This window comes from Muscardinus avellanarius (assembly GCF_963383645.1).
Source record: "Muscardinus avellanarius genome assembly, chromosome: 6".
Lineage (NCBI taxonomy): Eukaryota > Metazoa > Chordata > Mammalia > Rodentia > Gliridae > Muscardinus > Muscardinus avellanarius.
The window spans coordinates 17,920,518-17,934,595 of NC_137791.1; the positions used below are offsets into that span (position 1 = coordinate 17,920,518).

At 45.9% G+C, this 14,078-nt stretch overlaps 1 protein-coding gene across 1 annotated transcript in view; it reads right to left on the reverse strand.

The window, feature by feature from the left end:
• ZNF827 (zinc finger protein 827) overlaps positions 1 to 14,078 on the reverse strand; it is a gene marked incomplete at its 5' end in the record, with an annotated part of 185,189 nt that overhangs the window by 77,038 nt on the left and 94,073 nt on the right. The window contains 2 exons of the mRNA XM_080697091.1: positions 670 to 727; positions 3,720 to 3,959. Coding sequence (XP_080553217.1) covers positions 670 to 727; positions 3,720 to 3,959 — 298 coding nt within the window. The remainder of the gene's footprint in view (positions 1 to 669; positions 728 to 3,719; positions 3,960 to 14,078) is intronic.

The window sequence follows — 14,078 nt, forward strand, 5'->3', positions numbered from 1 at the left end:
TTTGGTGGTACTGGGGGTGGAACCCAGGGGCTTTTCTCCCTCCGGGCTATCCTCCCAGACCTATTTTATATTTTATTTGGAAACAGGGTCTCACTAAGTCGCTGAGAGCCTCACTAAGTAGCTGAGGCTGGCTTTGAACCTGTGCAATCCTCCTGTCTCAGCCTCCCAAGCGCGGGGATTACAGGCGTGCGCCACCACGCCCGGCTTGTGCCATCTGCTTAAACTGTCAAATCAGCAAACATCTAGTAGCGAGGCTGTCGCTCAGTGGAACGGCACACGCTTAGCACGCACGAGGACTCCTTAGGTCCAATTCTCAGCACCAAAAACAAAGAACTTCTGCAGAGCTGACTATGGTCATGATGTCGACTTCACAAAATTATTTTAAGAAATTAAAAAAAAAAAACCAGTGACATATGTGACATATGGAAAATTCCCCAGCAAAATGACACCTAGGAGATGTTTAATAAATACTAATGGTCTTCCTTCCCCTGGCTATCTTTGGTTTCTGTTTATTTTCCACCAACTGAGAAGATCTTGCAGAATGTGGCGGTGAGGGCGGGACTCTGAAGACAGCGAGAGGAAGTGGTTTGGGGAAGAACGTTGCGCACGTTTACACACGTTTACACACGGGCGTGACGCCGCAAGGGGACCCCATGCAAACTGGCCTACCTGGTGGTCGTCCGGATGGTGTTTTCTTTCGTGTGATTGTGTTCCTTGCTCACTTTTTCTGCAAGGAGAGAGAACAAAACCCGTCCTTTAGGTTGGGCTCGCTCAACTGCCCTCTCTTCATCTTAAGAGAAATACCCCCAATGATATTCTCTCTCTCTCTCTCTCTCTCTCTCTCTCTCTCTCTCTCTCTCTCTCTCTTTCTCTCTTTCTTTCTTTTTCTTTCTCTCTCTTTCTTTCTCTTTCTTTCTTTCTCTCTTTCTCTTTCTTTTTCTTTCTCTCTTTCTCTCTTTCTCTTTCTTTCTCTTTCTTTCTTCCTCTCTTTCTTTCTCTTTCTTTCTTTCTTTCTTTCTTTCTTTCTTTCTTTCTTTCTTTCTTTCTTGTCTGGGGATGTAACCCCGGGGCATTTGAACTCCAAGCTACACCCACTGCCCTATTTTTTTATTCTTTATTCTGAAACAGGGTCTCATTAAGTTGTGGAAGGCCTCACTAAATAGCTGAGGCTGTCCACAAACTGCGATCCCCCTTGTCTCAGCCTCCCAAATACTGGGATTACAAGTGTGTGCCACCATGTCCGGCTTTCTCTTTTTCTTTTGATTTTTCCCCCTTATCTTTTTGGTACTAGAGACTGAAGCCAGGGGAATTCTACCTCCGAGTTATACCCTCAGCACTATTTTATTTATTTATTTTTTATTTGTGATAGAGTCTCGCTAAGTTACCGAGGCTGGCCTCCAACCTGCAACCCACCTGTCTCTGCCTCCCAAGTGCTGGGATTACAACCATGAACCACCATGCTGGGCTTTTATTTCTTTTTTAAAACAAATTATTTTAATCTTCCTTGTCTTCTTAAGAAAGATGCCTCAAGAACATGCACACAGTATACACAAAAATATTATACTGAAAGCCAATGAAAGGGAACTAGTTAATACATTTCGGGTGTGTCGTCTTGATTTGCATCAGGCCTTAAGAAGGACGTACACATGCAGAGACAGACGTGCAGAGGGGCAGTTATTTCTTTTCCATCTTTCCTGAGTGAAAAATTCTTGCTTTCCTCTGATTCAGCATGAAAACTGCAATCGTTGCAACTGTTCCTACCAGGCTGTGATGACAACCTTTACGCCTTCTGCATTGTGAGGCCCCTTTGCAAGAGGGACTATAAAAACAGCCAGAAGACCTCTCGGTGCCACCACCATCGACTGCTGATTCTGATAAATGTCACCCGGGACAAAAACATATCATTAGACAAGAAGAGGGAAGCCCTGCCTTAGTGAGTCTTGAGGTCTGTATCGCCCAGCTGTCAGAAATTATTTAATTAGCTTTCAAGAACACAGAAGTTGATCTCCGGCTCTTATGGTCCAGTTCAAATGTGAAGACTCTACCCTGACCATCTTGGCTCTCGAAGGCCTCTTTTAAGTATTTAGCGAAAACATGGCCAACTTGACAGGGTTCCAGATTGCAAGTAGAAGCGCCTAATTTTATGGGTTTTGGGAAAATATCAACAAAGATTTATAACATATACGAATGTCCCACATGTATTAATGTCCGGTGCTTGGGAATACTAGTCTGAAGCCACAGTATGTGTGTTTACTTGGACAATTCCTTTCTGTCCACTCAACACTGACAACGAGGGTGACTCTGGGTTGCTGGCAGGTGTTCTTGCTGGGAGCAGGAAACCTGGGCTAAATGGCTTGTCCGGGTCATTCTCACAGAGCGAGTGCCCGGCTAGAGCTCTTGGTCACAAAGACTTCAGCTGATAGGGGGCTGTGATAACGCACTGTGAGGGACAGAGGCTTCCTGGAGAGAACCACACAGCTCTCATTTTTTGCTAATTTAACTCTTAAATCATTATCAAAGTGATCATTGTTTTTAGATAGGGCTCAGTCTTTCAAAAAGAAAATCTCATGGGGTTACAAAGCTTGCAAAGATCTACGTGTCCTCTTAAGTTTACTGAGTGGATAATTTCCACTGCTGTAGTGATCTGGGCAAATACAGCCCTAGTTCAAGAGCCTGGGCGTGCACCGTCTGGTAGCTACACAGCTGTGGGGTGCAGCAGGCCAATGAGAGGGTGAGCTGCCATGGTGGCATGCACATTCTTCCCAAATTTCTCTTAGGGAGAGAAACAAGTAAACAGTTAACTACTGAGCATTTAGTGGGTGGTTTGTTCCCCATTAAAAGTTATAGAACATTGGTAACAAGCTTTAATGCCACATGAACATCGACATGTAGGCCTACGGTGGACTACGGACAAGTTCTATGTGTTTCTATCAAAATACGAACTCAGCCCAGCATGATGGTGCACCTTTGTAATCAGTGTTTGAGAGGCTGAGACAGGAGGATCACAGTTCACAGACAGCCTCAGCTACTTAGTGAGGCCCTTTGCAACTCAGTGAGAACCTGTTTCAAAATAAAGAATAAAAAATAGGGATGGGGGTGTAGCTCAGCAGTTGAATACTCCTGGGTTCCATCCCTAGTACCGCAAATATATATATATATATATATATATACATAGATCTCTATCATGTTCAGAGAATAACAGTATATGAAATTTGTTAGGGGCAAATGATCTGTAGCTTGAAAGAGCGGATAAGAGGGACAAATTGGGTATTAGGACCCTCAACTATTTCATTAAGCTACTTCATTAGACTGGCCATTACTAAACACTTTGTGTGTGTGTGTGTGGCGCTGGGGATTGAACCCACGTACATTTTACCTCCAAGTTACAACCCCAGTCCTTTTTAATTTTGGTTTTGAAACAGGGTGTCATTTATTTATTTATTTTTTATTTTTTGGTGGTACTGGGGATGGAACCCAGGGGCCTTCTACCTCCGGGCTCACTCCCAGACCTATTTTATATTTTTTATTTGCAGACAGGATCTCTTAAGCCAGTGGAGGCTGGCTTCGAACCTGTGTGATCCTCCTATCTCAGCCTCCCAAGCGCGGGGATTACAAGTGTGTGCCGCCACCCCCAGCTGTTTTATTTATTTTTTAACGTTGCAAGGATTTTCTTTCCAATGACTCCAACTATGGACATTGCTTTTGGTGCCTAAACATACCCGACAGTTGAAAGAGCAGCTCAGAAGCCATCTTCACAGAGATGTCCTGACTGAAGAGGTTTCTCTCTGGGGCTACCCTGCCCTCGGGCATCTTCTGTAAGGGCTCGGTTTTCTCGCGCCCGATTAAAGTGCTGTAGCCAACGCTGCGGCTGGGAGAGGTGGAGACCCGCGAGTCCTGGATGTCAATCTCCATGGGCTCCTCTTTGACCGTCACCATCTGTGTTTCCTTGTAGCTTTCCGCTGCAAGCGGGTGAACAAAGAGAAAGAGAAACACCGCCATTTCTTAATTCTGAACCAAACCCAGTTTCTAATCACGAAGAAAATGAGGAGGCTGGCGTTGGGGGGGCCATTTGGAGAAGGAGGCGCCATGATGCGCTGGAATGCTATTGGGAACCACAGGTTCAGCTCAGCAGACTTTCTGAAAAGGTAGGGACTCTGGGTTTTCAGCCAGGGTTTCCCAAGGTCGCACAGAATGCAGCTGAGCCGGGCTTGGCCTCCAGGTCTAGGACTCGGTTTTCTTGGCGGAGGTCTCCTTTCCACCCTTGGGTCCCCCTTTCTCTCTCCCATGCTGCTTTCAAAACCAACAGAGAACACAGTCAATGTCTGTCCTTGTTTTATAACCTATCCAATTTCAGTAAATCAAATAAGAGCAAGCATGCTAATACTATGATTTGTTCCCTCGATTTCTAAAGCGGAGATTATTTTTTTTTCCTCTCTCGTCTAAGACACCTAAATTAATAAAGGGTAGATAAGGTCAATTTGACTGAGACATTTCTACCTTGCAGAAAGCTAATAATCCTCAAAACCACCTAGGAAGTTAATTGCAGCCCAAGGATTAACACCTAGAAAAACTGCAACCTCACAGGTTATAATAACAGTTCCATGAAGGCTGCTTTTCTTTCAGGTGTGGCTACTAGAGGTCTCGTCTTTAATCGGAAACACACATTCCCTTTGCAAGGTCAGAGAGACTACGTCCATGTATTCCTGAGAGCTAACGACAGAATATCTGTGAAACAAAGCGCAACAGTCAGCCCAGATGTGAATCTGAGCCTCTTTAAAATAAGGCCACACGTTCAACCCAATAAGCGCTCATTAGTAACTACTGTGTACACAGCATTCTACAAAACAAAAAGCAGAGAAGGCTTCGACATTTAGACGCAAGATGGAGCACAGACAGACACAGGGGCGAAGAGTAGCCCTCCAAAAGACACACCTATGGCCCAACCCTAGGCACCCACGCACACGACCCTCTTTGGGAAAATAATGTTTTGGGGATGTAAGTTAAGAATCTTGAGATGGCCGGGCGTGGTGGCGCATGCTTATAATCCCCGCGCTTGGGAGGCGGAGACAGGAGGATCGCGCAGGTTCGAAAGCCAGCCGCGCTGGCTTAAGAGATCATATTTCCAAAAATAAAAAAGTATAAAATAGGTCTGGGAGTGTAGCCCGGAAGTAGAAGGGCTTCCAGGATCCCCAGTACCACCAAAAAAAAAAAAAAAAAAGAATCTTGAGATGATATCATCCTAGAGAGGCCAGGTGGGCCCTAAATTCAATGGCAAGTGTCCTTGGAGACCAAAGAAGGCAGGATGCAGACTTCCTGGGGAGGCCCCGCAGGAGAGGGAGCCTGGGACTGGGTATCAACAAGGGGCAGTGTCTGGAGCCGCCAGCAGCTGGATAAGGTAAGGGCGGGATCTGCTGATTTAGTTAGCGTTGACGTTTATTTATTCACTTATTTATTTCACGAAATTCCCATTTCACTTAGATTGAAACAACGCTAACAGACTTGGTTTTCCTTCCCTTAAAAAATAACAGTGGTATTTTCTGGGTTATTTCCAGGAGGATTCGCTTTTGTTGGGCTTCGTCCACCCAACGCCTCGGCCACAACTTCTGTCCTCAGAGCCAGGAGGGGAAGAAACCAAACAAAAAGGAAGCCATCAGGTTTGTGATAAATGTGTAGAGCAGACCGAGAGAATGAACACAGGGAGAAGTCAGTCAGACAGACAGACAGAACAGTAAGAAACAGTTCAGAGCAGGTGTTGAGCTGTGGAAATCAGAAGATGAGAGGGGGAAAGCTCCGTAGTTAATTGATTAGCAGTACACAGGACAGAATTTTTTAATTCAATGATCAAAACCAATATGGTGCTATCAATAAGATCTTATTTAGTAGTGCTAATTGTTCTTTCTTTCTTTCTTTCTTTCTTTCTTTCTTTCTTTCTTTCTTTCTTTCTTTCTGACATGGTACGCAGGCTTCTCAGGAAAATCTGCTTGTTTGCAACTTAACTGCAGGCAACTGTGATAGCTAGGTGAGATTCTTTCCCCTCCCCTGTTCCTGCCAGGCTGGTTTTTTGCCCCCCCCCCCCCGAATGTCTGCGAAGCAAAAAACCCAAGTTCAATGATTCAGTCAGTGGGGAGGAGGAGGAGGAGAAAGAAGAGGAGGAGGAAGAGGATGAAGAGGAAGAGAAGAAAAAAAGAAAGAGGAGAAAGAGGAGAACGGAGAGCCCTCCCAGCCCCATGCCAGCCTCTGTCTCTACTCGAGCCTCTTTCCTGAGTGCTGGGTCCTCCCTACCTTAGGGACTTAGGGATGTGGTGACTGACAGCTAGGAACCTCTGTCACGCCACCCACATGAGCAAGCACAGCACACACTGCCCTCTTCACGTTCCTCCAAAGTGTTTAATGTTTGGAAAATAAACAGTGTCGTAGGTACAGAATGCTAGCTCTGCGCCCTGCCTGGGGACAAACACAAAGGGACAATGGACCCAATACAGACGGACTCACTGAGCTAGAGCCCCGGCAACATCAAGACGGAGCCACGTTGGAGAGAAGTCCTGTCACTTATCTTCCCCTCCATCCCAGTTTCCCCAGCTTTGACCTCTGGATTAAAAACCACCTGGCTATTTGCACCACCGACTTTAATGAAATTAGTTTTTAAAATCTACTTGGGATCATTTCAAGTATGATTTGCATGAGAGTGCTTTCTGCCCTTTTATATAACAACTCTTGACCTTTCGAAAATGCACAAAACACTGATCACTGATTAAAAACCTTCAGCGTCCTTAATCTCCTGGATGGACTCCAGTTTGGAGAGCAGGGATTTCCCGCTGACATCTCAATGGGCAATCGAGACGTGATGTAATCAATATTTTTATGCTCCTTTCTCTCCCATTCAATAGTTCCAAGTGTTTTCTTGCCTTTCATTTTAAAAAATAAAACTTTTCAAGTTTGTCTCTATTGACATTGGGAGGCAGGATGGCTTTTGTCGTGTGTGTTGGGGGGCTTGCTGTGCTTTGCACGTTGTTTGGCAACATCCCTGGTCTCTACCACTAAGTACCAGTAGCTCTGTCCTCTAGTTTGAAAAACCAGAAAATCACTCCAGACATTGCCAAATTTCCTTGGGGAATAAGGTGGGGCAGAATTGCCCTGGGTTAGCCAGGCATAGTGTCACACGCTTGTACTCCCAGTGTTTGGGAGGCTGAGAGAAGAGGATCACAAGTTCGAGATCAGCCTCAGCTGCAATTTAAATGAGACCCTGTTTCAAAATAATGAATGAGCCGGGGTGTGGTGGCGCACACTTGTAATCCCAGCATTTGGGTGGCTGAGACTAGAGGATAGTGGTTCGTGGGCAGTCTCAGCTACTTAGTGAGGCCCTCTGTAACTTAGTGACACCCTGTTTCAAAATCAAGAATAAAAAATAGGGCAGGGGGTGCAGCTCAGAGGTTGAATGCCCCTGGGTTCTATCCCCAGACCCGTAAAAAAAAAATAAAAATAAAAAATAGTGCTGGAGGTGTACTTCAGAGGTAGAAAGCCTCTGGGTCCAATCCCCAGTACTGGGGGAAAAGAAAGAAATAAATAAAGAAAGAAAGAAAGAAAGAAAGAAAGAAAGAAAGAAAGAAAGAAAGAAAGAAAGAGAAAGAAAGAAAGAAATGGAAGGAAGGAAAGAAAGAAAAGAAACAATCACTCTGGCTTAAAAATCACCACTTTGACATTTTTGCCACGTTTTAGTTTTTACTAAAAAAAAAAAAAAAAAAAAAAAAAAGTTAAAATGGCATCCAAGACCAAAAAGAAAGTAAAAGCTCCTCTTGGGTTCTCCCAGGTGTCCCCTGGACAGGCTGGCCTAGGACCAGGAGCTGGGCTGCCCGGGAACACAGGTGTCTCCCCACCCCACCCCGTGCCCAGGCCAACTCTCTCACATCATTCTTCAGACTCATCACTTCTCCCTAGTCTCAGCCTTGACTCTCACCAAGGGATAGGGCCACACGGCCGGGATCTTACTTTTCTTCCTATACACACCATGGGCACAGTTTTAGAATCTTTTCTTAACCTGAGCGGACAGATATTCACTTTATCCCAAACGATCTCTAGCTATTCTAAGAAATCAGCACATTAAAAAAAGGGGCGTGCAAACTGTTGCTAGGTGGCGCTTTGGGACTGGGTTCGAGTGATTCTCCACTACGATGCTTACGTGCGTTATATAATTTGCCCATGATAAATATGCATATTGTGCCATTTGCCTATTTTTTAAAAAAAAAATAGATGAAAAAAGAATTACGTGCACCCATAGAAAGATGACAAACAGAGGTGTGAAATGGCATTTCCTCGCTGCTCTAGAAGAGTGGATTTGTGAATTAGATAAATCTTATTCAATCTCTGCGTGGCAAGAGAAGGAAGAGAGCCAACGACACTGTCTTCTTTTTTTAAACTTCGTAAAGCACGACATCTATTAGCTATCAAACTGCAGTATTTCACCCGTCAGTCATTCAGTCACTCGACAGCCTTCTTTGAAGCCACCATGTCCCACGATAGGTGATACGGGAGACTGAGGGATAAATTAACACTCGGGTGTTGTCCTCCAGCAGAGTAACTCTAGATGAATGAGTTAAGTATAAACACCCCTTTCGTACAAGATGCTCAAATGCAACGTGCAAAGAGGAATGAGACCAGCCAAAGGTCAGCGGTGGACCGCGCTCTCCCTGGGCTGCTGCGGGGCGCCGCGGTGTCTGCTGGGCTGGAGGCCGCCGTGGAGGCTGAACGGGGACCTTGAATCAGCAGCCCCAGAGAGTGGGACAAAGGCAGCTCTATTTTTGTCTTAATTGTTTCTTTAGACCTGTCCAGGGGACGGGGCTCTTCCTCTGCTTCTGGGTTAAAACGCAGGCAGGCCTATAACTGGATAATTCTTTACAAATACAATGCCTTCCGCCCTTTTATTTTTTTATTATTTTATTTGTTTTGTGGTACTGGGGATGGAACCCAGGGGCATTCTACTTTCAAGCTACACCCCCAGCCCTATTTTTGTTCTTTATTTTGAAACTCACTGAGTTGCAGAGGGCCTCACTAAATAGCCGAGGCTGGCTTCGAACCTGCGCAATCCTCCTATCTCAGCCTCCCAAATGCTGGGATTACAAGCATGCGCCATCATGCCTGGCTCCTACCGCCCTTTTAAACAGAAACAGTCTCCATTCAGAAACCAGGATGCTCCCGGTGTCACGGTTCAAGCTTCCCTGGAAGTGAGTCCTCCCCACCTGGGTAAACGCCCTCGAGCCTGGGCCCACTTGCTTCCCTCGCTGCCCCTGCCCCATCCGCCTGTCCTTGGTGCTAAGGTCCCATCCTCTCTCCAGGCAGCTCCAGCGGGCGGCGTTTAAAACAAAATCCACACCAGCTGTGGGCATTGGGTCCTGGTATGGGCCATGGGAAACAGCCCCTGTTTACTTGATCAAAGAGGCCAAGTTTAAGCCGGCGTGGTGGCGCACGCTTGTAATCCCAGCATTCGGGAGGCTGAGACAGGAGGATCTCGATTCGCTGACAGCCTCAGCTACTTAGTGAGGCCCTCTGCAACTCAGTGATACCCTGTTTCAAAATAAAGAATAAAAAAAGGGCTGGGAGTATAATTCAGAGGTAGAATGCCCCTGGGTTCCATCCCCAGTACCGCAAAAATATAAAAAGAGGCCAAGTTTAGGCAGCACCCAGTTTCTCTCTCTAGATTCCCCAAACAGATGTCAGACACGGAGCCACTGTGCTTCCCAGCTGAGGGGGACATAAGAAACACCTCCCAGATGTGTCCCAGAAGCCGTGCTCCTCTATTCCAGTGGGGACAGGCGCCCCTTCCCCAGCCAGGTGCCATTCAGTTCTCTCCAAAGAAATTTTCGGCGTGGTGGCGCACGCTTGTAATTCCAGCATTCCAGAGACTGAGACAGGAGGATCCTGGTTCACCGCCAGCCTCAACTACTTAATGAGGCCCTCTGCAATTTAGCAAGACCCTATTTGAAAATAAAGAATAAAAAATAGGGCTGGGGGTGTAGCTCAGAGGTAGAATGCCCTTGGGTTCCATCCCCAGTACTGCAAAAAAAAAAAAAAAAAATTTTTTTTTTCAAAATCTTTTCTGTCCCAATCTGTAATGGCTTCTCATTTTATATTCTCTATCTAGCCCAGAGGGCTGAGACTTTGAATTTTATTGTGGTGAAATATACCTGACACCAGAGTCATCATTTTGAAATACATTTCAGGGCGTTAAGTGTAGTCACAGGGCTGGGCCGTCATCCTCAGCTTCCTCCTCCAAAGCTTTTGCATGTTTCCCGAGGCAAACTCTGCATCCATTAAATGCCCCTCCCCGGCTCGGGCTTCTTATTTGCTACCCCACTCTGCTTTCTGTCTCAATGCCAATAGTTTGCTAGTTAGTTTTCTTTTGTTGGCTTTTCAGGCTCTAACTCTGGTGGCCAAGTCAAATATTTCATCCAATATACAGTGGGGTGTCGGCTGAGTTTTGGAGAAATGCTGTAGGATAGGTAGGCAGGGGCAGAATATGGCCTCTGCAGTGCTGGGTCCCAGGCCTGTACCCAAAGGCGCCCGGGGTTTTGCACAGGGTGGAGCTGATGGAACCACATTTCAGAAGAGTCTCTGGCAGGGACACTCTAAAGGGATAAAGAACAGAAGCAGGGACACTCGTTAAGAGTTTACGGTAAAGATCCATGCCAGAGATGATAAGGGTGTGAACTGAGGCCCAGGAGAAGGACAGGGGATGCACGGGAGATTTCATGGGCTAAATAAAGGATCGGTGACCGACTCAACTGGAGTCTGAATTAGAATGGAGGGACAATGTGAGAGAATTGATGGGCGAGACTTTGAAGAATTCTACAGCCACGCTGTCCACACCAGCAACACTAAATATCCCAGTTGCCAGCCTTTTATCTTTCCTGTGTTCTTCCCCTCTTTAAGACTCTGATAAAACCCTCCTCAGCCGGGCGTGGTGGCGCACGCTTGTAATCCCCGCGCTTGGGAGGCAGAGACAGGAGGATCGTGCAGGTTCGAAGCCAGCAGCGTGAGCTGGCTTAGGAGACCCTGTTTCCAAATAAAAATGTAAAAATAGGTCTGGGAGTGTAGCCCGGAAGTAGAAGGGCTTCCAGGAACCCCAGTGCCATCAAAAAATAAAAATAAAAAATAAAAAAAATAAAACCCTCCTCAGACTTCAAACTTCTACTTCGGTGTCCCATATCTTGTACCTTCCTCCAGTGGCGGCCTCTCCTTCCTCTGCTCGACATCTCAGCTGTAGAGACCTTGCAAAAACCGTGGCCCCTCGCACTGCAAACCATCTTGGATCCGTGTATCTCCCTCTGGACTGAGCGCTCAGGGTGCTCAGGCCTTAAGCACCTGCCAGCCTTCTGGGTTGGCACAGGGTCTGTGCGGTTGGCACGTGTAATGTGTGTCTGCTGTGTGCATCGCAGAGGCAGGGCACACAGTAGGTGTGCAGGGTTCTGACTTTCCCTGGTGCCACAGTCTGCCATAGACACCCATATATGCTACACACTTAAACCATGAAAGGGCGAACTGGCAAGGACACCGAAACCAATGATAGCGACTGACCATTGCTTCCCTAGGCTGTACAAGATCATGATCTGGAAGCAGTATTTAATATTTAATCTTCATTCATTCATTCATTCATTCCTTTCACAATACTGGTGACTGATTCCAGGGGTGCTCTACCTCTGGGCAAAACTCTTCACCCTTTTAATTTTTATTTTGAAACATGATTCCACCAAAGTACTTTGCACTGGTCTGGAACCTGTGATCCTCCTGGTTGGGCCTCTCAAGAACTAGGATTACAGGCGTGAGCCACCGCGCCCAGCTTGGAAATCATATTTCAGAATAAGAAGCTTAAAAGGCCTCTGGAAGCAAGGCCAACCACGCCGTGCTGAGACCACTCACTTTCAATCAGATTACTCAAAAATCTTCAATCTCCAACTTGCCAGCCTCAAAGACAGAGAGGTGTTGGTGGGGCATAAAGACACCTTCTTAACTCTTGGCAGGTTCTGAGTTTGAGTATTACTGAATAGTTGTGAACAACCATCCAGGCCAAAAGGACGGAGAAAAGTGAAGCAAATGGCCAGGAAGCAGAAACAAAATGAGATTACACGGTAACATCCCCGTCGCGGAACCTGGCACCCGCTGGTGTCAAAAAAAGGCGAGTTGCCTTCTCCCTTGGCCCTGTCTTCCTGCCCTTGCCAAAACCAAGATGGAATGCAGAGTTGGGCTGTGTTTGGCAACAGGAGAACCATTAAGCCCCAGACCTACCGGAGCAAAGGTCAAGGACAGAGGCAGAGATGGACAGGTGGCTTTTCCTTCTTAGAGACAAGCATGCTCCCTCTGTGACTGCGGCTGGGGAGGTTCTCCTGCTGAGAATGCAGAGCCTGATGCTTAGGTGCTGGAAGCTACCCTCCCTTTCTGACTTCTCACCCCACCCAGTCTCTCCCAATGGAGAAGTGTAACGCCCAAGGATATAATTAAGTCTTTTCTATCAAAGGATTAGCTTAATGTAAGTGACCACCATTTTGTAACCTTACCTAAGGATCTGTTGGTGAGTTCCATCTCCTGAGAACTGCAAATGCCAACCCCCACCCCCACCCCGCACCTCATTCTAGAACAATCAGCCAATCACATGAGACTGTGGAACCACTCTCCCACCAATAGGAGGACGGTGCAGAAATTCACCTTAGGAATATAAAAACCAGCTGGAGTATGGTTAGGTGAGCTTGCATATCTGGCTTCCCTGGTGGCGAGACCCTTTCTGCAAAAAGTAAAATCACCCTGACGAGCCATTTTTGAACACGTATCGTTTCTTACAGCACCATGGAAATGTATTTCTAATAACAATGAACAAAAGACACATATACTGAGAGAAATCATGCTCTTTCAAGCACTGGATTAAAATATGCTTCTTCTCCAGGGGAACTAGTTTTTCTCTGTGCTGTGTTTCTTGGTTCATTCCCCCAAAACACAGTATAGCACATGGCCAGACAGTGTTCCTCATTGGGGTGGCCCCAACCTACTGAAGAACCTCATGGGGGTGACGACCTGCCAGCACCCCAGACAGGTCACGCAGGTCTTTGTCAGAGCCCCACTTTCCTTACTGGACATTTTGTACATCTGTTTTTGGGAAATGAGAGAGGAAATGCTCTCCAGGAAAGGAAGCAGTAGGTGGGGGCAGACCTCTATGGTTCTCTTAAATATAAGAGAACTTTCTAGATGGTCGTTACCACTCAATACACAACTGATCTCTAATAATCACGTGCACATGGACACACACACACACACACACACACACACACACACACACACACTCTTCCTACACATTTCACCCAGAATAGTGTGGGAGTAACTGAGAAATCCCCAGAATCAAGCCAATGTTTTTCAGAAAGGTGGTCAAGGATCTGTATCAAATTAAATCATTATTTAATCCATTACTTAAATTTTCCCTTTCCAAGTGGTGACATTAATCTTCAAAGTCACATAAACATTAACAATTTTGTTTAAAATGATAGGACCAGGAGGGAATTGGGGAAGGGCTAAGTAAGTGATGTGATGTGTGCATGTACGCCTCTACCGTCTTGTACCCCAGTAAGATGTGTGACTACAGTGCACCAATAAAAAAATTAAAAAAAATAAAATGATGGGACTAGGTCTCTTTCCCTCCCCCTCCCTACCATACTCCTACAGTTTTGATTCCTAAAACCATTTCAAAGCTATTTTCTCAGAACTGACTTCTGAGTTTGGTCATCACAGGTCATAAATTAGTATTTACCGCCTGTATGCTACCTGGACACTTAGGAAGGGTAATTAATAAGTGTCTGGAGAATTAGATATGCCCCTTAGAATTCACTAGTAAGCAGGTGAATGTGATCAGGAGACCAACAGGGGATCAGTTTTTTTAAAAAAAACCCACAACAGGATGCATGAGGTGATCTAATTTACTGATGGCTCTGAATCTACAAGGGACAGTTGTGCCCTAAAGAGCTAAGCTCAAACTTTTTTTTTCAATACTAGAGATGGAACCCAAGGCATACTACCTCCAAAATACACACCCAGCCCTCTTTTTT